The sequence below is a fragment of the Taudactylus pleione genome, unplaced genomic scaffold (assembly GCF_031769625.1).
Source record: "Taudactylus pleione unplaced genomic scaffold, aTauple2 ptg000085l, whole genome shotgun sequence".
In the NCBI taxonomy this organism is placed as follows: Eukaryota; Metazoa; Chordata; class Amphibia; order Anura; family Myobatrachidae; genus Taudactylus; species Taudactylus pleione.
The window spans coordinates 14522316-14550314 of record NW_028284487.1 but is presented as its reverse complement, the minus strand read 5'-3'; the positions used below and the strand labels follow the sequence as shown (position 1 = coordinate 14550314).

General features: G+C 41.9%; 1 protein-coding gene across 1 annotated transcript in view; it reads right to left on the bottom strand.

Annotated features, from left to right (window-relative positions):
* Positions 1–27999, bottom strand: part of LOC148532063 (low-density lipoprotein receptor-related protein 5-like) — a 195957-nt gene that overhangs the window by 21275 nt on the left and 146683 nt on the right. Inside the window, exons 14-16 of the mRNA XM_088468375.1 lie at positions 18971–19182; positions 10328–10518; positions 3736–3945 (exon numbers count right to left, since the gene is read on the bottom strand). Of these exons, the coding sequence (XP_088324501.1) occupies positions 3736–3945; positions 10328–10518; positions 18971–19182 (613 nt within the window). The remainder of the gene's footprint in view (positions 1–3735; positions 3946–10327; positions 10519–18970; positions 19183–27999) is intronic.

The following is a 27999-nucleotide window of genomic DNA, read 5'->3' as shown; positions in this document are numbered from 1 at the left end:
CAGTATCAGACTATAGTTTATATTTATTTTTCACACATGAATACTATTGAATCATATTAGAACACCTACAGTTGAACTTGGAGAACAAGAACCTTGAATACTTTCCATTTAGATTATTTTGCTCTACTAAGTTCACAGATAAGCACTTCTTTATATATATCATTGGTATACAGCTTATTATATATCACTTATAGGGGTTGTAGTAAGGATACCAGCAGCCGGGATAGCGAACGAAGGTTAGTCGGGTGTCTTAGGTTCTAGCTGCGGGGGGAGGAGGGTTAGCTTTAGGCACCCCTGGGCGAGGCGGTTAGTGTCAGGCACCCCCCCAGGAGGATCAGGTTTAGGGTGTGAGAAGAGGGGGGGGGGGGGGTTTGGTTTAGGCACTAAGGGGGGAGGTTAGTGTAGGGAGAGGGGAGAGTTGGGGTACTAACCAGCCCATCGGGATTTCCACCAGTCGGTCTTCTGTTGTTGGTATTTGATCCGGCAGTTATTCAGCCGCCGGCATTACATACCGATTCCCAATTATAGTACCTAAATGTATTACCCTATGAGGCACATGTCTCTTCTTTACCATCTGTGGAGTTAGAATTGATCTGCCAGCATGTGTGTGTGTACTAATATATATATATATATATATATATATATATATATATATATATATATATATATATATATATATGAATGTTCCAACCAGTTGATTTGGCCACACCTAATGTTTTTGCTATCTCTCTGATGGGTTTGTTTTGATTTTTCAGCCTAATGATGGCTTGCTTCACTGATAGTGACAGCTCTTTGGATCTCATATTGAGAGTCGACAGCAACTGATTCCAAATGCAAATATCATAATTAGAATCAACTCCAGACCTTTTACCTGCTTAATTGATAATGAAATAACGAGGGAATATCCCACACCTGTCCATGAAATAGCTTTTGAGTTGATAGTCCCATTACTTTTGGCCCATTAAAACGTGGGAGGCACATATAGAAACCGTTGTAATTCCTACACCGTTCACCTGATTTGGATGGAATTACCCTCAAATTAAATCTGAAAGTCTGCAGTTAAAGCACATCTTGTTTGTTTCATTTCAAAGCCATTGTGGTGGTGAATAGAGGCCAAAATATGAAAATTCTGTCAATGTCCCAATATTTATGCACCTGACACTATATATATTTATTTTTATTACACACAAATATACTTAATTTTTTTTTTTCAGCTCAGTAACTAGCCCTCCAACTTGTGCTTAACCTAGAACAAACTGTTACTCTCCTGCAATGTTCAAGGTATAAAAGGCAAAATCCAGACCCATCATACACAAAGCCTGAAGAGGCAGTAATACTGATAAAAGTAAAGTATCTACTTAGGCTGAGAATGTATTCTAATAACCATAGTGCTTCGTACGTACTCAAATAAAAATGGAATATTCAAGCTTGCTGTTTACATTAAGCTATATACAGTTTGAGACAGTTCAATAGCCCAATACAAACAGTGCTAGGAATTTCATACACACAAATACTTACCGGTAAGTCATTAACAATATAGTTTATGTCACTACTATCTCTGCTAAATCATCTAGTTTTCTGCCTCTTAAATGAGAGCACTGGGAATAAGCTTGATGGGCTAAATGGGAAGTTCAGAGAATTCTTGCTCAGGAAGATTTGTTCATTTCTTTTGCTCGTAGAGTACTAAATTCCCATTTAGAGATAACTGTACAAAGAAAGGAGTATCTGTTGTAGTATCCAGGAGCAACAAAAATAAACAAATCTGTTGAGACATCAAAATTTTGAGACTGAAAAAAATTATTTTCGATGCTCTTGTAGTGCATCTGGAATGTTCGCAAAGACAGCTATGGCCAAAAGTTTTGAGAATGACAAGTATTGGTTTTCACAAAGTCTGCTGCTTCGGTTTTTATGATGGCAATTTGCATATACTCCAGAATGCAATTAAGTCATCTGATCACTCTTCATGACAAAGTCCCTCTTTGCCATGACATTGAACTTAATCCCAAAAACATTTCCACTGCATTTCAGCCCTGCCACAAAAGGACCAGCTGACAAGTCAGTGATTCTCTCCGTGACAGAGTTGTGAGTGTTGACTAGAACAAGACTGGAGATCACTCTGTCATGCTGATTGAGTTAGAACAGCAGACTGGAAGCTTTAGAAGAAGGGTGGAGCTTGAAATCATTGATCTTCCCCTGTTAATCATGGTTATCTGCAAGGAAACACTTGCAGTCATCATTGCTTTGCACAAAAAGGGCTTCACTGGCAAGGATATTGCGGCTAGTAAGATTGCACCTAAATCAACCGTTTATCAGATCATCAAGAACTTTAAGGAGAGAGGTTCAATAGTTGTGAAGAAGGCTTCAGGGCAACCAAGAACGTCCAGCAAGCACCAGGACAGTCTCCTAAAGTTGATTCAGCTGCGGGATTGGGGCACCACTAATGCAGAGCTTGCTTAGGAATGGCAGCAGGCAGGTGTGAGTGCATCTTCACACACAGTGAGGCGAAGACTTTTGGAGGATGACCTGGTGTCTCGAAGGGCAGCAAAGAAGCCACTCCTCTCCAGGAAAACCATCAGGGACAGACTAATTTTCTTCAAAAGGTACAGGGATTGGGACTGGGGTAAAGTTATTTTCTCTGATGAATCCCCTTCCAGATTGTTTGGGGCATCTGGAAAGACACTTGTCCAGAGAAGGAAAGGTGAGCACTACCATCAGTCCTGTGTCATGCCAACAGTAAAGCATCCTGAGACCATTCGTGTGTGGGGTTGCTTCTCAGCCAAAGGAGTGGGCTCACTCACAATTTTGCCTAAGAACACAGCCATGAATAAAGAATGGTACAAAAACATCCTCCAAGAGCAACTTCTCCCAACCATCCAACAACAGTTTGCAACAAACAATGCCTTTTCCAGCATGATACTTATCACTTTTGCCTTATGGCAAGGTGCTGCTAGTGGTTCGGGGAACAAAACATTGAAATTTTGGGACCATGGCCAGGTAAGAGGCGGGTGGACAAACAAAAACCCACAAATTGTGACAAACCCCAAGCATAGATTAGGCAAGAATGGGCGGCCAGTAGTCAGTATGTGGCCCAGAAATGATTGACAGCCTGCTAGGACGAATTGCAGAGGTATTGAAAAAACATGAAGGGTCAACACTGCATATATTGACTATTTGGCCATAAAGGCTTTTTTATTGACAATTACATTAACTTTATGCACTTATGAAATGCTTGTAATTTTACTTCAGTATACCATAGTAACATCTGACAAAGTCTAAAAACACTGAAGCAGCAAACTTTGTGAAAACCAATATACTGGTGTCATTCTCAAAACCTTTGGCCATGGCTGTACGTGACCATCCATCTTCAATGGGTTTTTCTTTGTACTCCATAGAGGTGTGCAGTAAAATCAGCAAAGACTGCCTGCCAAACTCCAGTGATCACAGTGATGTTCATTTGCAAAATCAACGAGAACTGGAATAATTTGACGAAACAATTTGCAGAGGCCATTCTTGTAGAAGTGGTTGGGGAAATAAGGAGCATAAATAAAAATGTGAAAAGAAAATAGCTGACATGTTTTTAAGTGGAGGGAAAAAAAGAATCCTTAATATTCCAGCAAAGCTGAATATTTTATTTTCTCATTGCAAGAGTTTACTATTATTTCATAGACTTTACCAGAAGCAAACCTCAACCAGTACATCAGCATTGTAGGTGAATGGAGCATAATTGGTACTTACTTAACTCATTCATGTCAAGAGCCTCCACAGCATGAATTCCAGTGAGGTGGGCGACACGGCCTTGAATTCTTGTTCTTTGGAACCCGTTTGTCTTTTCTACCCTTTCAATCATCTGTTGTTGTCGATCAATCCAGTAGAGGTGATCTCCAAGGATGGAAAGACCCATAGGCTGGAGAATATTTGAATCTTCCAAAGTTATTCTATTTGCTCCTGCAAAGAAATGGCACAATACACGCATATAAAACATTTGTTGTATGTGCAAAAAAAATAAACAAACAATTCCCTGTTTGTGGGTGCTGTCCCCTTTGACCCACGTGTTGTAGCTGTAACAATTCTTGCACTATTACATCTCATAAAATGACACAAACACATGCTTCAGCAACAACACAGTGGGGGGAATGTAATAGCCTGTGAGATTCCAGAGTCGGCCCGATGTTTTAAGGTGGGAATCATTTAAAAGGCAAAAACCAACCTGGTTATTACAATTCCCCCTAAAAGGGAATAAAAATGGCAGGCCACAGCAGCTCACAGCAGAACCTCTTACCATTCCTGGAGACACTGACATCTGCTGTTTTAACCTACATTGAGCCAATTGTATGGTTTACTTTTCCTTTAAAGGTGAATGCCATTACTTTCTTCGGCCTAAAAAAAAAAACCCACCTAGAAGTGGGGTCTGTGTTACAAACTACAGGGCTTGGACTAGACGCTCTAAACAACAGTATGTCTAATTCAATCTAAATAGTTTAATAACTGCAAGCTGTTTCAGGGCATAGCTTTCCATGCAATGTGAGCAATTTTGCTTTTGAGCTTCCAGATATTTACGTACACTAGTTGTTTCTGCCAGACTGTGGTTGAAATTTACATCTTGCCAACTTTTTAACCAGCTGGGCCCATGAGGTAAATTGTGTTCTGCTGAAGTTGCTGTGTGATGCTATGGTGTGGCTCACAAAGTTTGCCAGGAGCCAGAACCATTCCCAAAATGGCGACGGCGTACTAACTTCTACCTATCATCTTCCCACATGAGAATGAAACCAACCCTATTGCTTAGTGGTATGTATACTACAGAAGCTGGATACTGTATTAGCATTCAAAAATAGGTGCAATTCCCTACCAAATCAAAGGTCAAAACTCAGATCACAACTAAGGTTCAGCAAATGACACAAATTTTCAAATACAGCATCAGGAAGAGTAACTTCTGCTTAGTGGGCCTACCGGAACGGATCCTGGAGAAATTGTTTGAAGAAAAAAAAAATATTGGAGTGGATAGGCCTTTCGAACCTTGTTGGCACCAAATGTCCTGGTTAATAAAAAGGGCATTATTTTTAACTACAGATATGGGGATGAGTCTCTCCATCCACTGTGGTGGCCTACACGGAAGCCAGAAATACAATGCCAATATTATTGTTATTACTACATAACTGTCCGGAAATGCAAAAGGAAGGAGGAGGGAAGGTGCTTTGTGTTGTATGGGCAACCTGTGCTTCCGCAGTGGAGCTAGTAGCAGCAATCAGGTCTGGGGTAGTCATTAACTACAGTAGGGGTGGGCAATAAGCGGCCTCCCAGATGTTGTAGCACTACACATCCCAGTATGCCCTGCCACAGTTCTGATGTTTGACCATGCTTAAACTGTTGCAAGGGATGCTGGGATTTGTAGTTGAACAACAGCTGAAGGGCTGCTTATTGCTCACCCCTGAACTAAAGGTATTTGGCTACTTCGCAAGCAAAGCATTGTGGTTGAGGTGGATGGAAACTGATTTACCCTCGCTGGCGAGAGGGATGGGGACAATGCCTAATGTCTGTTTTGTCAGAGTGCTCAACATATTTAGAATTTTACTTTTGTATGCTCTGAGGTACAGTCAGGATACAGACTTGCCAGCAGTCTTGTTGTTCCCCCTACCCATCCCAGCTTGCTCTTCTGCAACCCAAAAGGAGGCCCATATAGTCTTTTACAGAGATTATACTGTGCCGTAAAATGCAGAAATGTATTGATAACATTGTATGAGGTGTAATATGGCTCCAGGCCCAATAGCAATCTTATTCTATTGAACAGGCAGTTCAGAGTTAATCGCTGTAGAAATCCAGGCTGTTCGGTGAAAGAGTATTCTAAGATTTGTGGGACCACTAAAAAGCCAAAAGTATTATGTAATTGGTCACTAAAACTGTATAAGACACTTGCCATGTTGTTTCTGGCCCTCTACCCCATAGATTGCACTGGCAACTTCAGTGAATAGGGAGTGTTGTTCATGGAGATACCAGCAGCTGTTCCAAGCCTTTATGTTTCCTCTCCACTAATCAGCTGCCAATTACTTTCTCTGTGTAAGAGAAGCTCCCAGGTGGTCCAATGGTAATGGAGTAGTCCGGTAACCGATTGGTGGAGAGAAAATATAGACGCTTAAATAGCAGCTGTTATAATCTCTGCGTGAACATGCACTGTTGACTCTAGTCACCAGGGCAAGCTAGAGACAGGACTACAAACACAATATGGAGCTACACAAAGAAGCATGAGGAGGACTATATGGAGGATTCAACTCCTTAATGGAAGAGCTTGAATTCATAGGCAAATATCTATGCATGAACATTGACAAACAAGTGAAGGAACATTAGCCAGCACCCTAGAAATGCAAAGACCCTGATAAACGTACCTGAACTTAGGCTTTTTGAACACTGGATCTGGTTATTTTTACCTTAATAATTAAAAATAAAATATTGACCCAGTAGTAATAGCATGTAGTCATCTTGCATTCTACAGTATAAGTGATGTACAGAAAACAATATAATAAAACCGAATGAGTGACTTTCAAGAAAATGACTAAGAGATCCTGAAACTCAAGTCAACTCTTTAGTTAACAGATGCATACCAAGTATGCTAGGTCATATTTACAAAGCTGTTTCCGACATGTCAAAATGTTTTCCTCTGCCGCAAGGGGTCTTAATGAAGACTGCTTAATTACTAGAGCTTGAGGGGTTGTCATCACCTAGCTGTGATTAATAAAATCCTTCTCAGATGTGCTGCTTAACATTGCAAACGGCCTAAAAAATTGGGTGCTTTGCTACATGAAACACAAGGGGCACTAATTCCTCAAACTCAGGAACACAAAGGTTCCTCCCCAGTGACCATGTTGCATATTCATTCACAGTCTTTCACTTACATTTTTGTCAAATCCAGTTAACTAGTGACGAGCAAATACGATCAATTTAAATAATTTATACAATGTGTTTAGTTACAAGTTTCTAAAGCTGGTTCTTTAAACGGAAATTAACATAGTCGTTCATGTAATCTAATTGGCATTGCAATCTTTCAACCAAAATCAAACACTTTACACACCTGCTGCAAAAATAAATATTAAAAAGTTGTCTGAAACACAACCCGTGAGATAGATTAGAAAATTCCCTGGAGCTGATTTCTAGTTAGTTTGAAAGTTGTTCAAAACGTTTGCATTTATGGATGGGAATGAAAATGACACAGAATCAATCTGCAACTTTCATGGTTTCTCTGTCCACTAGGGGAGCTGTTCACAGCTTGGCTATCATTACCATTCCTAATTAATGATGGGGAGGAGAACTGCGACAAAGTTATGGTTTTATATGGAAAGAGTAAACAAGAGGCAAAGCATGCCTATACATTTTGGAGGATCAGGCATCCATGCATGCTGTACAGTATCTGGCTACAATTTCTTGTTGGTTTTAACCCTTTTTAAACATATGACAAGTAAACCATCCTAGTATTTGGTGTTTCCAAGGCACATTCCAGACCTAAGCTCCTCTTGGCAACTGGGCCTCCATCGCTTTTGGCACTGCACCTTCTCTGAAGTCTGCTGCTAAATTCTTTCAATTGTGTTCATTATTCAGTAAATAGGATGGATTACAAAACAAGTGTGAATGGATCAAACAGAAAAACATCATTGTCTGGTTAAGTGATGCGTGTCCTCTCATCTCTTGCCGATCGCCCGCTTTCATCTTATCCTACAGTGATTTATCACTTGTGGACTCAGAAACCAGTACTCTCACAGGGGAAAAGCAGATGCTGTGGAAGCCTAGATCAGTTGTTAACAAGAAGTAATATATCATTTAATCATTTCTAAAAACATTTAAAAGCTATAGGGTACCACATATATAGTCATGTACACACAGACTGAGCTCATACTTAAAGGACCAATAGGGATCATACAGATTGGAACATCTGAATCCAGCAGCAGCAAAACAATAATTTGAATGTACAATTAAAATAAAATAAAAATGCTATCTTTTGTAGCTGATCGAAGAGAGTTCCCTGCTCAGCTGAGTCACACAAGTGGTAAAACAGGTCAGCTGTCTGAACCAAAGGGGTGTAGCAACAGCCGAATATTTATGGAAGAACTGCCAATTTTAGTAGTAAATATCCAAATAAGAGGCAGTAGGTTGTGAGTGGATATTGAGGGGTATTCAATATGAAATGTAAACTTCGCTGTCGAAGTTAACATTTCATATTGGAGGTTTTACCTGGGATAAAGTATCGGGCGCGCGCCCGCTTATCCCCTATTCAATATGAAACGAACGAAAACGGGAGCCTGCAAAGTTGGGATTGCGTAAAGTTACGAAATTTTCCTTCAAAAATTGTAGGACCCCCTAAAGTTGTAAAAACATGGGGGATCACTATGGGTACCCCCGTTTTAGCCTTTAAATGAAAGTTGGGGATTTAAATAGCCGCAGCAGGTGTTTTTTCCCGACATTGAAGAAGTGTTGCAGAAGAGCACTTAGGTTATTTTTTTCGTTTTTTTAAGTGGTCCCATCAAATTTGGGGTACATGAAAATGAGTACTAGCATATTTTGATGTCCCTAAAGTAAGTTTTTAAAAATTCTGCAATTGTGCACCTGCCGCTATAAATCTATTCTAGAAAACAACTGCCGCATCCTTGCAGAATAGCCCTGAACCCATTTCCCTATTGTTAAACAATTTTTTCCCTTTTTTTTTTCACCGCAATTTTTAATTAATCTTTTGGGGTGTCCCTATTTTTTTTTAAAACTTTATTTGACAATTCTTTTTTAAATGTCATTCCAAGGGGTGCAGGCTATTTTTTTGAAGCCTGCACCCCTAAACCCCAATTCTGCACTTTTTTTCGACATCTATTCAATGGTGAAAAATTATCCCCGTTTTTTATCAAAGACTTTTCGAACCTGCGAAAAGTCTTTGAAATTTAATACGGTGTAAAACTAAAACCTGCGATATTAACGCAAAAACTGAGTTTTCGCTCCCATATTGAATACTCCTGTTAGAGGTTAAGCTGGGTACACACTAAGCGATGCATATCCAGCCGATATTTCGTCCCAACGGGCCGACATATCGGATCCTGGGTACACATCACAACGAGGTCATTAAAAATGGAACGATCCCTTGTTCTGTCCTTCATTACCTGCAACGGGGCCGCATGCAATATCATCCAGTTGGACATGCAGCACAGCCGACAGGCAGATACCCCATGCGACCGCGGAGCACACATATTGGCCGCACACAATGAGCGATGTGGCCGATGTGTCATTCCGTTTCGGCTGGAAACGAAAAATGATGCCGACATTGTCTCAATGTGTACCCAGCTTAAGTTCATCTCGTAAGATAGAGGATAGCCTTCAGTCAGACATGAGTAAGAGGCAGTCCATACCGTGGGTGTAGACCCTGGCGATGGGTGCGGCAAACAAGGTAAACAGAAAACATTTTATTTATCACCAGTAATTTATATAGCGTACACATTCCGCAGTGCTTTACAGAGAATATTTGGCCATTCACCTCAAAACATGTTTCTTGCACGATCACCTGCTTATGTACTAGCCCCATAAAGAAGTTGAGTGAGCCATTATGACACAGCAATGGGTGACATTTAAAGATACAGATGTGTCCACATACATATATCCTCCATGCGCTACAACTTGCGACACAACGCGGGAGCATGTGAGCCCCGGTAGCACGAAGCATCTTTCTTGCAACTTTTTACCATCAAATGCATCTTATTCACACAATGATGCGAATAGCTAGCACAAGCAGCTTCTGCTGATTAAATGATATGCAGCATGTCTATGTTCTCTGTGTATCTGCGGGTCTTTCTGCAAGTGAAATGCTACTTTACAGTGTCAGTGGCTGTAACACCAACGTAGCATTTTGCATGCAGATACAACCGCAGACACACAGACATAGCACAAACAGCTTCTGCTGATTAAAATGATAACTATTCACCTCACTGTGTGAGTAAGACATTTGAAGGTAAACAGTCACACGAAAGATGCTAGGCGCTAAAGAGTCACACCACGGCATGGTGCGATTAGAGGGGCGGTTTAACGCGCAAAGAGGCTAGATGCATGAGGACACATCTGTAGAAACTTAAATGTTCCTTTAGCTCAGATAACAATGGAAATTCTAACAAAGGAAATTTTATAATCACAAGTGCATGGGGACATTTTCCTTTGGAAAACAAAATCCATCAATTTTCAACTACAGGTATCTTCAATTCAGACAATAACTTACAACAATAACTAGACAACATCTACTTATGTATAAATATTGTTTTATACCAGTTGAAATATTTTTATGCATCTTATAATATATGGACTTTTTAGTTCTTACCAGATAGGTCGCTGCTTTCTATACGTTTCAAGTCTGCGTCCACCCAAAAGAGTTTCCCAAGCTTGTTATCAATGACCAAAGCAACAGGTCTGATAAGCCCGGTGGTGAAGAGTACTTCTCGCTCTGTTCCATCTAAGGCTGCGCGCTCAATCCTTGGGGACCTCTCTTGCATGTTTGTGAAATACATGTACCTGCAAATCGAGAAATATTCCTCAATATTCAACTACCAAAAACAAAGGAAATATTACACATCTATTCACCAAGAGCCCGTCTAACTATTCTTCTACATATAAGCAAATTACATGCCTTTGATAAAGTGATGTGGTAGTGATCGAATGCATTAGGTGGGGGTATATTGGAGACCACACACACATTGCAGAGCCCCTGTGCGATTGTGGAGTCTCAAAGTACAGCGAGACTAAAGCCTATGGGGTGTTAACACTCCCCTGCGTGGTGCACAGCGGCACTGGCTCATTGCTGGAGCTTGATATCCTAGCTGAGAAGGGTGTGTTTGTATCACACACCCGGTACAGCAATTTGCTACCTGGCATCAGTGGGAACTTAACGGATGATCATTGGGACTGCCAAATGGGCGGTTAGGCTGCCAGAGGGGGCGGTTAGGGGTAGAATACTCATTAAAATTCATTGGCATTTTGATAGTCGGGATTCCGCTGCCTGTATTGTGACCGCTGGGATGGTCACTACCGGGATATCGTACCCAACCCCCTCCAGGATAATAGTGTCATCCAGTTACGGTCCACCCGGACATACAGTACCCTGATTTTTTACCACCAATTTGGAATCTGTATGCTTACTGGGAAGCATCGTGTTCTATGCTGCTGCTCTATAACAAAGCTTTTTTAACGTACTGGAGCACCTGAAGTTTACCATCAAAACTGCTTAATCACATTTTGCCACACTTAAGACTTTACTATTGATATATTTTTAATTTATTCCAATTTCTTTACACAAGAGGTTTCTGCCCTGTAATATTGTTTCCATATATCCATTCTCTGCAAATCTATTGTGGTTTTATTTTTCTTTATAATTATTTTCATCTAGTTTTAATATATGTATAAATAAATACTATTAAACGTTGTTGTACGATATCTGACTCCTATTACTAATTGACCAATAGACTGCCAATGCTTGGCTACAATTGGTACTGTTACATTTGTTTGTGAATTTGCATGTAAATAAAAATAAAATAAAGAATATGCTACATACTAAAGCAAATTGGTCTCAGTGTGGTCAGTCCAAATATAGAATCATTCTTTTGGACATGATTACTTATTAGTTCTTGAGCACTAGAATTGTGTTTTTTTCAAATTATATTCTCATTAGCCCTCATTAAAGATTCAACAAGGTGTCAAAACTGCGATACTGACCAATGCTGACATGTATTAAACCACGGTGCTAATTACTTAGTTGCGGTTGTCTACTCTAAATAGCTTACTCTATCCCATAGATGCTGACTAGGATCCAGCAACTGGAGAGGTCACTGAAGTAAGCTGAATGCACTGTCATGACAAGCAAACCATTCTATGACTAGCTCAGACTTGTGATCTGCAGATTATCATAGTGAAAATTCCTATCTGTAGATGGGTGCAATGGCATCAATAACAGCAATCACCTAATGGGCACTGCAGTGCAGTTATACCGTAGCACTCAGTCCTTGCTCTACTTATGTCAAGGTGCCCACAATATGTACCAGAAAGTCACACCCGGCACTGTTACACTGAACTGCCACTATGAATTGTTGGCACCGACTGTCGGGATGCCTCCTGTCAAAACACAGACAGCGGCATCCCGATGGTTGGTATGTATACTTACCCTCCCCCCTTCTCCCCCTAACCCTCCCTTTTTGTAGCCTAACACTCCCCACCCCGCACCCCAACCCACCCCGTTGGGGTTAGGCACGAAGGGGGGGAGGACTTAGTGCCTAAACCTAACCCTCCCCCATAGGGGTGCCTAACCTCAATTCCCAAAATCTAACGCTAACCCCACTATACTAGCTAAACGTAAACCCTCCCTCCCCCCTCCTACCACAAAGGGCGCCCCGGCTTACCTTTGTTCGGGCTGTCGACCTCCTGGATTCCGGTGTCGGGGTTAAGATAGGACTCAGTATTTCGACGCCTATCTTGAGTCCCTTGTCGGGCTTCCAGCGTCAGGATTGAGACTGGCGGCATCACAGCCGCCCGTCTCATAACTACATCACAAACGAAGGAATTCATTTGACGCTTTCTCCATCATCCATTGCCCAATATTTGTGCTCCAAAATAAACTCCAACCACTATTTTATACCACTCTAAAGGTGCGTACAGACTAGACTATATTTTGCACGATTTGCCTGATTTCGACGTATCAGAATGACAAAACGTGTAAAAATATGTGCACTCACGATCACGATGCGAGTCCCCGCGGGTCGTATATCGCATCTTCAGATCTTGCATACAGCAAGCAAGTCCTGCCAATCTCGTTAACAAGATTCAGGTAGTTGGTCAGATCGTTTGTCAGATTGGACAGTTTATGAAAGATATAGTTTGTCTGGGAGTGCAGGGGAGTTGCTGGGGGAGGTTCAAGGGAAATCGTTGACGACATCACATCTGGACTCAAGTGCTCGCTAATTGATTGATGACCCAGCATGGGCAAAGTAACAATTAAAAGGGCTGGATGCACTAATACTTACCGTCGGACAACGCAAATGTACAGATCGCATATGCACTAACATATGCGATCTGTACAGCAAAGGACAGCTCTTCCGATAAGAGCTGTCCTTTGTGATCTCTCCTGCACAGTGGACTTCCGGATTTATCACCCGGTAGTCCATCTGCGCATGTGCAGACTGACGCGGCGACCGCGGGGCATGCTGGGAGGGATCCGATCGGATCCCTCATAGCAGCGCGATGCGGCAAAAACCCATAGGCTTCTATAGGGTGACGCCTGCAAAAGCTGGCGTTACCCTCCACATCGCAGGCCAGCTGATTGATGCATAAATGCGGTAAACAGAGTTTACCGCATTTTTTCGTTTACTGCATCCAGCCCAAAGTCTCTTACATCACTTGACCAACATCTGCTCTACCTAAATTGTAAACAAGAGATCTATTGCTAGGTAACTACCTGCTTAAAATCACATGGTCTACACACATAATACTGTGGTAATTTATTAGGCAGTAAATTATAAGGGAATAGCAGGTATACTTAATTGACTTTCGAAAATAATGCAATATTGCAGCTGACTGTGGGCCTGATTCAGATTTGGGAGTAGAGCAAGATAGAATAAGTAACTTTGTACCTGGACAAACCATGTTGCAGTGCAATACATTTTTTTTTTTTTGCATGTGGGGTAAATACTGGCTGCTTTTGTCTGTAGCCCACAAATGTTGGACAGCTTTATTTTTACACTGCAATTTAGATTTCAGTTTGGACACATTCCTCCCAAATCTAAAGCTGGGTACACACTATACTAACCCTCCCCCCCTCCCCCACAAACCTCTCGGACAGGTTGACATGTCGGGTGGCAGGTACACACTAGACTATCTGGTGCCCGACTGCCGTATCCTGCTGCATGTTGTCAGTCGCATCGTCAGGTTGAGCTGCATGTAGGGACGATCTAACGAAGCGGCTGATGACCCTATGGCAGCACGCAACAGCCAACATAATGGGTACTCACTACACGATTTGGACGATATGTCGTTCCAATCTGCCGGAATCGGGCATATCGTCCGAGAAATCGTATAGTGTGTACCAGGCTTAAATCTCTCTGCAGATTTTACATCTACCCCACCTGCAGTGCAGCAAGGTTTTACCAAGTTACTTGCTCTTTCTTACTCTATTCCCAAATCTGAATCAGGCCCTGTGTGCCTCAGTGCAGTATCAAATAACAATACTTTCTACATTAATCGTCATATTAAAAAGGGGAAGTTTAGTCAAAGTTTGAAAGATATCGGCATGTGCATAGTCTTATCACTGCACTAACAGGCCTCAAACATACCGGAAGTGAACCAGCAACAAACAGCCAGATCTCATCCAATCTGTATACTAACGTGAGGCCGCATTGCAGGACTGATCCTTTTGAAGTGTTATTGTGCAAAGCAGCAGCAGACCATGTGTTGCCAGTTTTATTGTAAAGGTATATATACACAACCCTAAGATTTAAAAAGCTTACGGAAAAAATCAAATCATCCTCCATTAAGACAGAGTTTCCCAAACTCTGCCATTGCAGTCCAGGTTTTAAAGGATATCCATGTCATTGCAGAAGCCAATAAGGCATTTTTTTTGCAGAGCTTCTACTGCTTGTGTCATCTCCCCCTAGGTTTTACAATTGCTGGCAGCTATCAGGTTCCCAGAGTTTGTTGTTGATCATACTTTTAAAGTAGTAAAAAAAAAAGGCATTGACTGATTACTCTTACAATGTGGATGATATTGCTAATGAACATTTCATTATATAAATCCCATCAGGGTGAAGTTGCTTAACATATTCCCAGCTATGAAGAAAGTGATGTGTAGACTAGACTGGCTAATAACACCATGTTTTTAGCTATGGATACATCTGCCAACGTGAACATAGACTGCGATCAGCACATGCACAATTAAATAACGCAACCATAGACCGAAAATGCTCTTGCGATGTACAGTGCCAATATCTTGTTATTTCCATAACAGACGACATCATGTCTGAGAAAGGAGTGATAACAGGGTCAAAGTGAAAACAGCCGATTTTGGAAAACAACCCCATGCAACATGTTTGCACTTTTTGGGACCCCCTACCAATATATTTGTTTTTCTTTCTTAAGAAAGCTAAAACTTTACAAAATTAAGATGCAGGAAAAAAGTATCAATGTTTTAATAGTTGACATGGTAGTAGGGTAGTCATACATCTTATATATAAAAATCACTAGTCTATTTGTCCGTCTGTCCGGTTATGCATTGGGACACCGCTGCACCGATTGGGATGAAACCAAAGCGAGGTAGCCCAGTTGGCTCCTGGCCAGGTTTTAGTGGGGTTGAGGTGCCGGTCGGACATCCCGTTGGTGTACGCTGGGCAGAACTTTGACCCTGGGAGCCTGTTCTGGGCCTTCCACAGGATGGATTTGGACATGATCACCTAATAAAACTTAATAACTTGAAGGTTTAGGTACTTCAGCTACTTTCTAATGGCACAGCTGAGTAATGAGGATTGTACATAAATTGTGAGATCATACATCAAACCCCTCCCACATTTTTTGGGGGGGGCACGGGGGGGGGGGGGTGTATCCATTTAGCCTCAATAATGGAGATAACTTAACACACATTAGGTTAATCGCACCCTTTGCAGGTTTTCACCACTTAATCGAGGCTACGTGCGTCCACGATTTTTAGTGCAATCCTATTACAAAAGTCGCGATGCAAAATTTGCGCAATAATTTGTGCATTTTGCCGAGATGGGTATAGGGGAAAAATGGGGAAATGTGCCTGAACCCGCCAAAAAATGCCAAACTGATATAGGATAATATAAGGTGTACCATTGGCCCTAATAAAAGTATTTGGGGTTCTTAAAATGTGTCAATCAGCTGTTATATGCATGTTTCTAAAACAGTGAAACAATGATTGAATACAAGGTTTTTTTGCTATATAAATGTTTTTTTTTTTTTAAATTGCAGGTGCATAAAAATGTCTAGAAGTATATATTTGCAATCTTAAAAATCCCTGTCCCACTCACACACCGCGCCCCCCATCCCCCTGTCCCACTCACACACCGCGCCCCCCATCCCCCTGTCCCACTCACACACCGCGCCCCCATCCCCATCCCACTCATACACCGCGCCCCCCATCCCCGTCCCACTCATACACCGCGCCCCCATGCCCCCTGTCCCACTCACACACCGCGCCCCCATCCCCGTCCCACTCATACACCGCGCCCCCATCCCCGTCCCACTCATACACCGCGCCCCCATCCCCGTCCCACTCACACACCGCGCCCCCATCCCCGTCCCACTCACACACCGCGCCCCCATCCCCGTCCCACTCACACCGCGCCCCCCATCCCCCTGTCCCACTCACACCGCGCCCCCCATCCCCGTCCCACTCACACCGCGCCCCCCATCCCCGTCCCACTCACACACCGCGCCCCCCATCCCCCTGTCCCACTCACACACCGCGCCCCCCATCCCCCTGTCCCACTCACACCGCGCCCCCCATCCCCCTGTCCCACTCACACACCGCGCCCCCCATCCCCCTGTCCCACTCACACACCGCGCCCCCCATCCCCCTGTCCCACTCACACACCGCGCCCCCATCCCCCTGTCCCACTCACACACCGCGCCCCCATCCCCCTGTCCCACTCACACACCGCGCCCCCATCCCACTCACACACCGCGCCCCCATCCCACTCACACACACCGCCCCCATCCCACTCACACACCGCGCCCCCATCCCCCTGTCCCATATCAACTAACCCATTTTCCTGCACTTTAGCCCAAAAATGGCGTCATCATTGGCCAAATTAAGCTAATTAAAATATTTTTGCCTAATTAGTCAGTAAGGAGGGTATCCCTGTGATTGATTTGAACCCAACACTTTTAGCCAAAAACAGGGGATTTGCCCAAATTTTCACCTATTCAGGAGGAGGTGAAAACCTTTCACGACAAATGGTATGGAGAATTCACAGCCACGAAAAGTGACGGCTAATAGGATTGTATGATAAGTACAAATTTGCATAATAAGCAGTTTATCGCAGAAAAGCAGTTTATCATGGCTAATTAAATTCACAAATTTATAAAATATGATAATTCACTAATTTCTGTGCCCAGAGCAAAATGAGCAGATTAATCTGTGCAATGTATGCGTTGTGTATTCCAGATCATTATTTTTATGTGCGAATATGGAGTAGATGTAGTAAATATTACTTTTAAACAGGGGTTGACAAATCCCAGAAACCAGTTATTTTTATAGGAGCATAAACTAATAGGCTACTTCAATATCTATGGATATCAAATTGGCACACATTTTCTCTTGCTATTAAATTGCACAGACTAGCTATTAAATTCTCCCCTGCTTATTTATTGAGCAGTTTGGTTTTGGCTCAGATCTTCTCGCCAAGTTTGGCTCTCATGAGGCAAAATATAAATTTTCACGAACATTGACGTTTTGTCTCGTTCTCAGATGCAAACTTGATGGAAAGACCTTAGCAAAAAACCGAAATGCTCATCTCTAATTTATAGTGGGCCGGTCTCCTAATTGTATTGCTTTGGTACAAAGTGCCACGTGCACTATAAACCGTTAATAAACGTGGATTCCTTTAAATCCCAAATATACAGATCAAATCATATATAAAACAGCCCTTTAAGCTAGCTTCTTCCAGACTGCCTAACTTAAGAGCAGAGGTGTAAAGGATGCCGGGCTGGGGGCATTGCCGGCACAAAACATGCTCCAAAGATCATGCTAAAATATAACTTATCTCTAGAAAAGGGTACTTTTTTTTGGTGAAAAGGGAGGGAGGAGTCTGTCAACTACGGTGCACAAGGTGCAATGTACTAAAGCAGATGGGTTGTAGAATACAACCTAAAAGGAATATAAAATGGGAGTGTTTAGACATCGATATGTGGATCAGTTTCTCAATGTGGAAGTCTGTGTGTGTATTTCCGGATGGAAACGTTAGTGTGAGGATCCTGTTAGTGTGAATATTTGCGATTGTCCTAAATTAAAAGAGCCGGAGAACATTCTTTTTTACTTAGATGAAGAATGCAATTAGCTTTCATGGTTGTTTAGACATTCATAACATGAACTGGAAATTAAAATGTACAAAGCTCACTGTGGTTGAAAAAGTTGATTATAAGAAAGCCAATTTTTTTTTCCATGTTTTTGGTCTCCGTGTTGCCGGAACATTTTTTTCTCTAAGTGATAGAACCAACCAAAATACCTAGAACTGCACACACACAACAGATGTCTAACACACACCCGTCATCTGCAGCCCTTCACCAGCTGGGCTACACATGGTTCCCATTTTGCCAGCTTGTTTATCTGTCTTGAGGAACTTTACTGATGGAAATTATTTAACAAAAAAAAAAGTTCCACACTCCCCCTCTGACAAGCAGAACGAATATGGTCAGATACATGCAGAGCCAAAGAAACACCCTGACACAGGCAACAGTGTTTTACAAGATACCAATACATGTGTAAGGAAACAATTGTTTTCATGCTGGCCATCTCACTCTATACCCCGATAAATAAAGATGGTGCAAGGAATGCTTATTGTATCACCTCTAACTCAACCTATGTTATTATTCTGAAGCAAACAGACTTTGAATTATGTTTTTTTTTTTTTTTTTTAAAGCCACTCAACATTGAATAAAATAAATCCAAACTAGCTTATGTACAACACATGAATGTATGACCCAATGTGGGGCTCAAGTTTAGTTTTCAGACCAATTTAGCATCTGATATGGTGGTTGGCCTATTACATATCTGCATTTTATCATCATCATGTACAGTGCAGGCTCTTTTTTTGCTGGCTTACTGCAGAATGTTGGGGGAAAACTGTGGTATAAATCCTCGTCATGATCTTTACTAGCACAGAAAATTTACTTTTGGTTTAGGTATTAATCCAATTGAAAGGACAGATACATTTAGGATATAAAAAAAACAAAAAAAAAAAAAACTTACCCTCGTTCTGCATTCAGGGCAATGGCCCTTGGCTTGTCATGATCTCCACGCAAGACAATGCCAATATATTCTCCAGTAAGCCTGTTAACGTTGATGCTGTTTGTGGTCTCGCAGGTCCAGTACAAGGTGTGGCTGTATATATCTATGCTCAGATCATGGGGCTGCTTTTCTTGGTTTTGGCTCTGGTTTGGACTGGACACCACCACAAGAGGCTGTTGAACGAAAAAAAAAGTACTTAACACAAGAAAGTATTCTAAAGCCACCTAATTGATCACCAATGGAAAATAATGTTATATCAACTATATACACATCTGATTACTTGCAAATATTGTATAATACTAGGATATGGTGGGATACTGTGAAAGAGCTGATTGATGCTGAAGATTCCAATTATGTATGTAAAAACACAGTGGCTCTGAACGGAGATATAGGAGTGGGGTTTCAGATAGTAATTGAACACTTGAAGGCTAGGGGAGAGTCTGACCAACACCGGTAAGGAATTTAATATGAATAGCAGTTAGAGATGTGCGCTGACCCCCTGTGTTTTGGTTTTCGATGAGGATTTATCTTCGTGTTTTGGTTCTGGGATTTAAAAATCAAATTCTGAACCGCAGAAATATTAGAATCGAGACTCTGATCGGTCTGGATCTCCTCAGGAAATCAGAACCGCGACTAGATTCTGTCAGGATTTATGAAATTCGAGTGGATTCAGATTTCTGGAGAACCAAACCGCACATCTGTAGTAGCAGCACAGAGTAGAAGGGAGTGAGAGGAGGTTATTATACAGGAAGAAAGGTCCTGGTCAGCGGGAAATATGGGAGAGAATTTTGCAGGGAGGTTTGAGATGAATGAAGGAGTAATGTTAAGGGCTTTGTAGGAGAGGATGAAGAGTTTGAAATGGTTTCTGGAGGATGTGGGATGAAGTCCTGTCACAGCTGTCAGGATAAGTTGAGGCGGGAACAGGTGATTGAGGGGGCAGTGGAGGGGAATGTCAGATAAGTGGACATTGCACTAGTCGTATTAGGAGATGAGAGAAAGCACAGTAATGGCTTCACCATGTTAGCATTGTTTTGAAGGTGGAAGTAACAGGACTGCAAGAGGAGACCTATAGCAGAGGATAGAACTAGGGGGAAAAGAAAAATCAAGGTAAAAGCCTTTGGCATCTAAGAAAATTGTGGTGTAATTTACAGATATTTCACCGGAGGAGGAAAGAGAATCTGTGTTTCGGAGAGGCTGAACTTTAGGTAATGGTGGGACATAAAGGTGCAAATAAGCAGGTGGTCACATAAGTGACTTGAGGGTGGATGTCTATAGAGGAGTAGTAGATTTTGATACCATCAGCAAAAAGGAAGGTACTGGAGGCTGAAATAGTGAGCTAGTTCAAAAAGAGAAAAAACAATTACAGCATAGAGAATAAAGCAGGGAGGCCCCGAGAAATAGTGAGGGTGAAGGGAAGAATGTGCCAGAGACAGGAACTGGAGGAGTGTTTTTTTTTGTACTAAATAGTTGCACAGGAAAGTACTGTGTAACAGTGGCAGGTGGGGAGTTTGACTGAGGCTGTACACCTGTCAAACCGCAATGCAGGTGTCCTAAGGCGAGTAAAGGGGAACAGGAAGTGAGATGAGAGTGTTATGGAGCATACACACAGTCAGATTTGTCAGATGAACGATTTGAATGATTTTACCAAAGATTTGAACGATTTTTGACTTTATTAAAATGAATGGAATCATCCAAGTCTGACTGCAAACACATCAGATGTCAGACATCGTTATCTGACCATCGGGAACGTGCATCGTTCAAATAGTTCATCTGACAGATAAACGATTTTTTAAATTGTTATCGTTCAGATCTGAAGAAAAATCTGACCATGTGTATGCTCCATTAGATAGACGATTGTACACAAGGCACTTGAGAAGCTTGAGAGAAGAGAATCATGGCAAAATTTGAGTGAAGAAAGGTTTAATCATTATTTAGAACCTGAATACACCATACATATTTTCAGATGAGGAGTAACAGAATAATGGCAACATAGTTCTAAAAGAAATAGACCTATTTTATGCCCTTTAGATTTACAATTTAGATATAAAGTAAAGCATATATACAGATGTGTCCTCATAAACAATGCATTATGCGGCACAAGACTCCTAGTGCGAGTGAGCTGCTATAGCAGTGCAGCATTTTTGCATTTTTTTTAAACCAAAAAAACGCTTCACGATACTGTACTGATTCATTTGATATGCGGTACCTGCATGTCTGTGTGCGACTGAGTATGACACTCTAAGCCGAGTCGCACGGGTCCTGGAGAGCCGCGAAGGGCTGCTTGGCGCGATTACAGCAATAGTATATGAGAACACATCTGTACTGAATACGTATGCAGGTTACCAGGAAGTGTGACAGGAATTACTGTAGAAATTAGCAAGAAAAAAACCCTAAAACAAAAGCACTCTCAAAAACAAGAAACAGACTAATAACTGAAAAAAAAATGTGAACCTTTAGCAATCATCAGGTTTTCCAATGCAGCTCTATTAAAAATATAAATTACTTCCTTAGTCCATTAGACAACTAAAGTACCACTCACATTGATACTGTGTCCTAACCGGATTGGATAAAGGTAAAAACAAACAAAAAAAAAAAAAACGACTGCGGCTGCAATCTGTTGATCTGCTGTGATATTACTGGCCCTCTTATCTACATAGGGAATTTCAGCAGAACAAGTCACTTTGTCTGCTCTGTTAATGGAGCACCTCCAACCAAACACGGGTAAGACAAAAGTGATTGAGACAAGTAAAAAACATGGCAGTTATTCCATCCATCGCATGCAGCTCAGTAGTACATAGCATTTGATATATACGTATTATTAATGTCATAGTGGCTTACTTGTATTATAGAGTCATTATGATTCCTACATACAATGCAGCGATCACTGAAAACCAATGACATCACCGAGACCCTACAACGCAAACTAGCTCTGGAACCTCTGTCTATGGGCTGCTTTCCCTGGATAACTCCTGATCATGCTTAAAAGCAAGATGGGACAATTTACTATGAAGTTCAAAAGTAAACACCCCTCTCCATTCAAAGCTTTTTCATAATGGAAATCCCATATAGCAGCAGGGATAATGCTGAAACTAGTGAACTAGACAAGCTTTAGATGTGAAAAATTACCAAATGCATTTGCATAAAAAAAAAAAAAAAAAAAATGCATGTGATTATTTAATTCTGGGATTTTACAAAATGAGTTTAAAACAAAAAAGTTGCTCCACCAAAAATGAGTAATTTAATAATAAAAAAAAAAAATAATTACTACTACCATATTTGCTGGTCAATACTATTACTCACTTCCATCACATACTTAAGACTAGTGCGGGATTTCCCATTTTTCCTTTTCTGAAGTGCTATATTTCCCAATAATTTTTCCTAATAAAAATTATCCTTCTAATTTTAAGAATTATTCCCTTAAGCTGGGTACACACCATATAACGTTATGACCCAGCGATGCGGCGACCAATGTATATAATGTAAAGATACATTGTGCAGCATACAAACAGCACGATCTTGCATGCTGCATGTAAATATACCGCGTCATTCATTGCATCATCCCATCTGCCATGCAAGACAGTAGATGAGACGATGCAATAAACGACGGTTGGGAATGATGGATCGGACGTACACACTTTATAAGTATGATACATTGTTCCGATCCGCATCGAAACGATATGTTGTATAAATTATTACTGTTAAGGGGCCTATCCATTAGCAGATAAATTGAACAACTGAACGATATATCGTTCAGTCGTTCAATTTATCTGCTAATGGATAGGCCCTGAACGATGACAGATGCGCACTCCCGTGGACGATAAATTTTATCTTTCGTCTCTCCAACATGTTGGTCAATTATCGCATATCGCTTCCAGATATTAGAAATATCTGGCAGTTTATATGCGGTAAACGACTAACGATATTAACAGCAGCTACAAAGCACTGGAGAGAAAAATCCACTCCCTGAATGATGTCATGCAATATCGTTCATCTTTTGCAAAAATCTGTCATGTACATACAGGGCCGGCTCCAGGGGTTGGAGCACTTTGTGCCGGGACCTTAAAGGGCGCCCTTACATGGGCCGAAAATGGGGGCATGGCCCAATTACCATAGACCATGCACCCTATGTGCCGTAATTTGGGGGGCGTGCCCGCATGTCACTCCTTCAAATAACGTCAGGTTGGGGGAAGCCTCACTAGCTGGGCTTGCCCCAGCCATCTCCCTTCACTGAATGGATGCTGCGCGCAGCATCCATTCAGGCTCTGGCACCGTTTATTTTACTCCTGGGCTGGCTGCTGGAACTGACAGGCAGGCTGTATGTGGTGGGGTGCGGCACACCGGCACAGTCTCACACACAGCCTGCCCTGCCAGTGCCAGCCTTGGTGATGCATTCACTTACAGTCTCTCCTCCGCAAGGCTGCCCTCGTCCAGGCCTCTATGACCGCTCAATGCTGCTCAGCTTCAGGGTTGCTGAGTGAGCCCCACTCGTGACTAGTCATCTGGTCACTCGTCGTCTGGTCCGTCCGTCCGCACGCCCGCGCTAGCCGGCATGACCGTGACAGCCAGGGCCGGGCCAGCCAGGCAAGATGCCGAGAGAAAATCGGGGCACCCTCGTGCGGCCGCTCAGGTGGAACATGCCTGGAGCCCGCCCTGTGTATATGACAGATATCTGTCAGCGCAGCCACTGGAATTTTCAATAGATATCTTTTGTCTTTCATCGTTCAAAAAAAACATCTGCTAAAGGATAGGCCCCTTTACACAGCCCTTACAAAAGTCTAAAGCTGGGTACACACTAAAGTGACCAATTCAATTAGCCACAAGTTGCCCAAAACTTGCTAAATGTGGGTCAAAAACCTGCCACCGCGAGACTTTGCTGTTCAAATAGATATCAATGTTGACGTGGATTTCAATGGGAGTTAATGCAGAATTTATTTTGCAGCTCCTCAGTAGATGAAAAGTAGGGCATAATATTTATTATAAGGTAAAATGGTCAGGACTCAGTGCAGAACCTTTGGCACACCCCTCCCAATGAATAATGATGCATTTGGAGGCATTTAAATAACACAATTTGGCCAATAATGATGTCATTTTTCAGCTGAGTTTCTGAAAAAAGCTCAAACATTGGTTTAATTATTTGGGACATGTATTTTGGGTGTTGTATTGATGGCAAATGAGTTATTGAACTTGTAGGTCGGAGTTCCAAATGATTACCACACTTGTAACTCCCAAACATGCTTGAAAACAATTAAAAATCTCATTACAGACATTTTTATGAACCCCACAATAATCTAGATGCTTTAATTTGGTAAAAACCACTTGCTTACTATTATTTTTCCAAGGTTAACAAAAAATGTAAAAATCAGCCATTTGACACCTCTTAAGGATCTGAAATACTTTGCTTCTGGCCACTAATCGCCTTCATACACTTCCCTCAGGTCATGCACTGTAGAATCACTGCTATAAGCTTTTCTAATCGAATAGCGAGGAGCGTGTATGCTGGAAATAGACCAGAATGTGTGTTGCCCAGTGGTACAATATCTTTACACAGCTAACTAAATTCCTCCTAAAGCAATGCCAAGAAAGTCATTTAAATGTTAGAAAATATTGAAAGTGAGTTTTTATTTTTACCATTGTCTTCCTATTTTTTTTATTTTTTTATTATTCATTTATTATTTTATTATTTTATTTATTAACAGTTTCTTATATAGCGCAGCATATTCCGTTGCGCTTTACAATTGGAAACATTGATAGAACAAAACAGGGTAATAACAGACAGACATAGAGGTAAGAGGGCCCTGCTTGCAAGCTTACAATCTATAGGGAAACAGGCATTGATACACAAGGATAGGTGCTATATATATTGCAATTTGGTCTGGCCAGAATGCAGAGTTTCTTGGTGGGCTGCTTGATCCAGTCACATAGGAATGTCGGCAAAATGTCAGGAGTATGTGAAAGAAAGACAATATGTGAGGTTATGTATGGACTGTGAAAGGGGATGTGATAAGACATGGAAGCTATGAAGGTTATGTGGTCGGTTCTGGAATCTGATAAGCTTGTCTGAAGAGGTGAGTTTTCAGGGAACGCTTGAAGGATTGAAGAGTAGAGGTAAGTCTTATTGTGTGTGGTAAGGCATTCCATAGAGTAGGTGCAGCCCGAAGAAAGTCCTGTAACCGTAAATGGGAGCAAGTAATGCGTGGGGATGAGAGACGCAGTTCTTGTGCTGAGCGGAGAGGTCGGGTTGGGAGATATTTTGAGATGAGTGAAGAGATGTATGTTGGTGTAATTCGGTTAATGGCCTTATGTGTAAGTAACAGTATTTTGTATTGAATACGGTAGAAAACTGGCAACCAATGGAGGGACTGACAGAGTGGGGCAGCAGATGATGAACGTTTGGCAAGGAAGATAAGCCTCGCAGCTGCATTCATAATGGATTGTAATGGCGATAGCCTGTTTTTGGGAAGACCAGTAAGGAGACTATTGCAATAGTCAATGCGGGAAATAATGAGTGCATGGATTAGAGTTTTTGCAGTGTCTTGTGTGAGATATGGTCGAATTCATGATGACTGGTTAATGCCCAGTAGTCTGAAGAGGACTGTAAGAGGAAACTACTTGGCCTAAGTCCCAGAGAGAAGTGTCACTGACCTCATTCTAACTGTATGGGACTGACATGCAATAGTCCTGACTTGCCATTGCCACCACCAAGCACAAAATGAAAACATAAATATGATGGACAAAAAGTGACTGATCAGTGAACACAGTATGAATTCTAGTTCATCTTTTGCTGAGTGTGACATATCAGACACCTGATTCATCATAGGAAAGCAATCCAGCTTCCAGCAAAACGTATATGGTAAATTTCCACTTGAAAATACTGATATATAGTGTGTGTACACACACACACACACACACTTTTTATCCCAACATACCCAAACACACACCATTAGAAACCTCTAGGAATTTACATTCAAACACTACAGGAGGCAGCAAGGGGCATTTTCTTTGTAGCTAATGTAATGTACAATTCAATTAGTGGCAACGAGGACGAGATGCTGGTGTTCCGTACTTTTTCTGGCACCTTACGACCATAAACATTGCAGATTTTTATCTCAGTAGCACACGCAGAGGGGGTTTCTGAGTACCCAGAAACCACCCCTGATAGGCTGGAAAGCAGGCACCATCTTCTTAAGCCCCAAACCTTTCGTGGAAAAATGCCACGATTTGTGGATCAATCGGGAGGAGGTGGAGCCTAGATAATGCGATTCCATTAGAACTGCGTCATTTGGCTCCACCCCCTCCCGATTGAACCACACTTTGCTGCTAGGGGGAGGGGCCTAATGACATGTGTCAGCCAGGTCCCATCCCCAACAGGTCTATAACCCGCAGCTGCTGCATGGTAAGTGTGTGTGCAATGTATGTGACATCTGTATGCACATGAATAAATATATATATATATATACATATATATATATATATATACACACACACACACACACACACACACACGTGGGTGGGTGTAAACTCCCCTCCCGTAAAAATCCTGCGTTTGCCCCTGCATCTCATTAAGTAAGAGGAATGGTTGCTATCCTTGCAACCGTTGTATCTGTTGCAAATTTATGGATAAACAGAGTTTCAGTTGGGAATTTCAGGATAAAACCACATTCTCTAAAGGGAATTGTTACATGCAACACAGATTATGTGGTCTATAAAATCAGGTGTAGCTGTAATTTTAACTATGTTGGAAAAACAAAAAGATGTATGAAACTCCGCATTCAAGAACATATGCGCAACAAAGAATCAGCTAAAAACCGTCTCTCGCGTCATTTTACTGAAATCCATAATAATTCAAACATTAAAGACTTTTCTTTCACTATTTTAGAACATGTGAAATATTTTGGATTTACACTAACTTCCTTGGCCCCCAATGGGCTTAACAAGAATATAGATATTATGTCCTTTCTATAGGTATATTTAATTAACACGCTTGTGTAATGAATGAATAATTATTTCTTAAATCAGTGAATGTATTGGAAATATTCTTGATTCGATGTTTAAAAAGGAATTTAACAATTAAGTTTAAACACAATAATTTGGTAACTATGGGTCATTCAGACCCACTCGCGAGCGGCAGTACGCTCGCAAGTGGGTCGATGTTCCCCACTGCGCATGCGCACAACGGAGGGAGCTCCGTCATGCGCATGCGCGAGACCCGGCGAGCGAAGGACTTTCCTTCGCACGGAGTGTCTCATGAAAGGGGCGTGCTGTCGATGGTGACTGACAGCACGCCCCCTTTGGTGGGCGTGCCTGCCAGACAGAGGCGTTCCCAAGGGAACGCCTACCGTCTCAAGCCGGCCCCACTGACATCACTAGTGATGTCAGTGGGAGTGATTTTTAGCTCTGATAGAGCCAAAATCACTCCAGGCCTTGCGGTTGGGAAACCCAACCGCAGGCTTTCACTCGCAGTTCGGATGGTCAAGAACATCGCGACCATCTTTTTGCACGCTCGTATATGCTGTGGGTGGTGACCCACAGCTATACGAGCGTCCAGGAGTACGCTCCATATTAATGGAGGTGGGCCCTGATTCAGAGCGAGCGCTCTGGTCAGAGCGTCCGGCTCTGAATCAGGGCCCATATCCTTCACAAATATAGGAGTAAAATGTAGGTGAACACATTTTACTCCTACATACAGTTTATCAATCACATTAAAATTGGGGACATTTATTTAATCAATATTTAGTTCACGAGTGTTATTACTATTTTTTGGGGTTACTAAGATTAGATTGTTAGGCCACTATTATAGTTCTAATTGATATAAGATGCGGCAAGTTTTTTTTCCATCGAATGGGTAATCTCAGCTACCAGCTACCAATGAAAAATAGGCTGCTAGAACGCAATCCTAAGATGGCCGCTGGAATACAAGCTTTCTGACGTCCGGGTTATTTCTCCAGCGCTGGAACGCAAGCCTAAGATGGCCGCTGAAACGCAAACCTTCC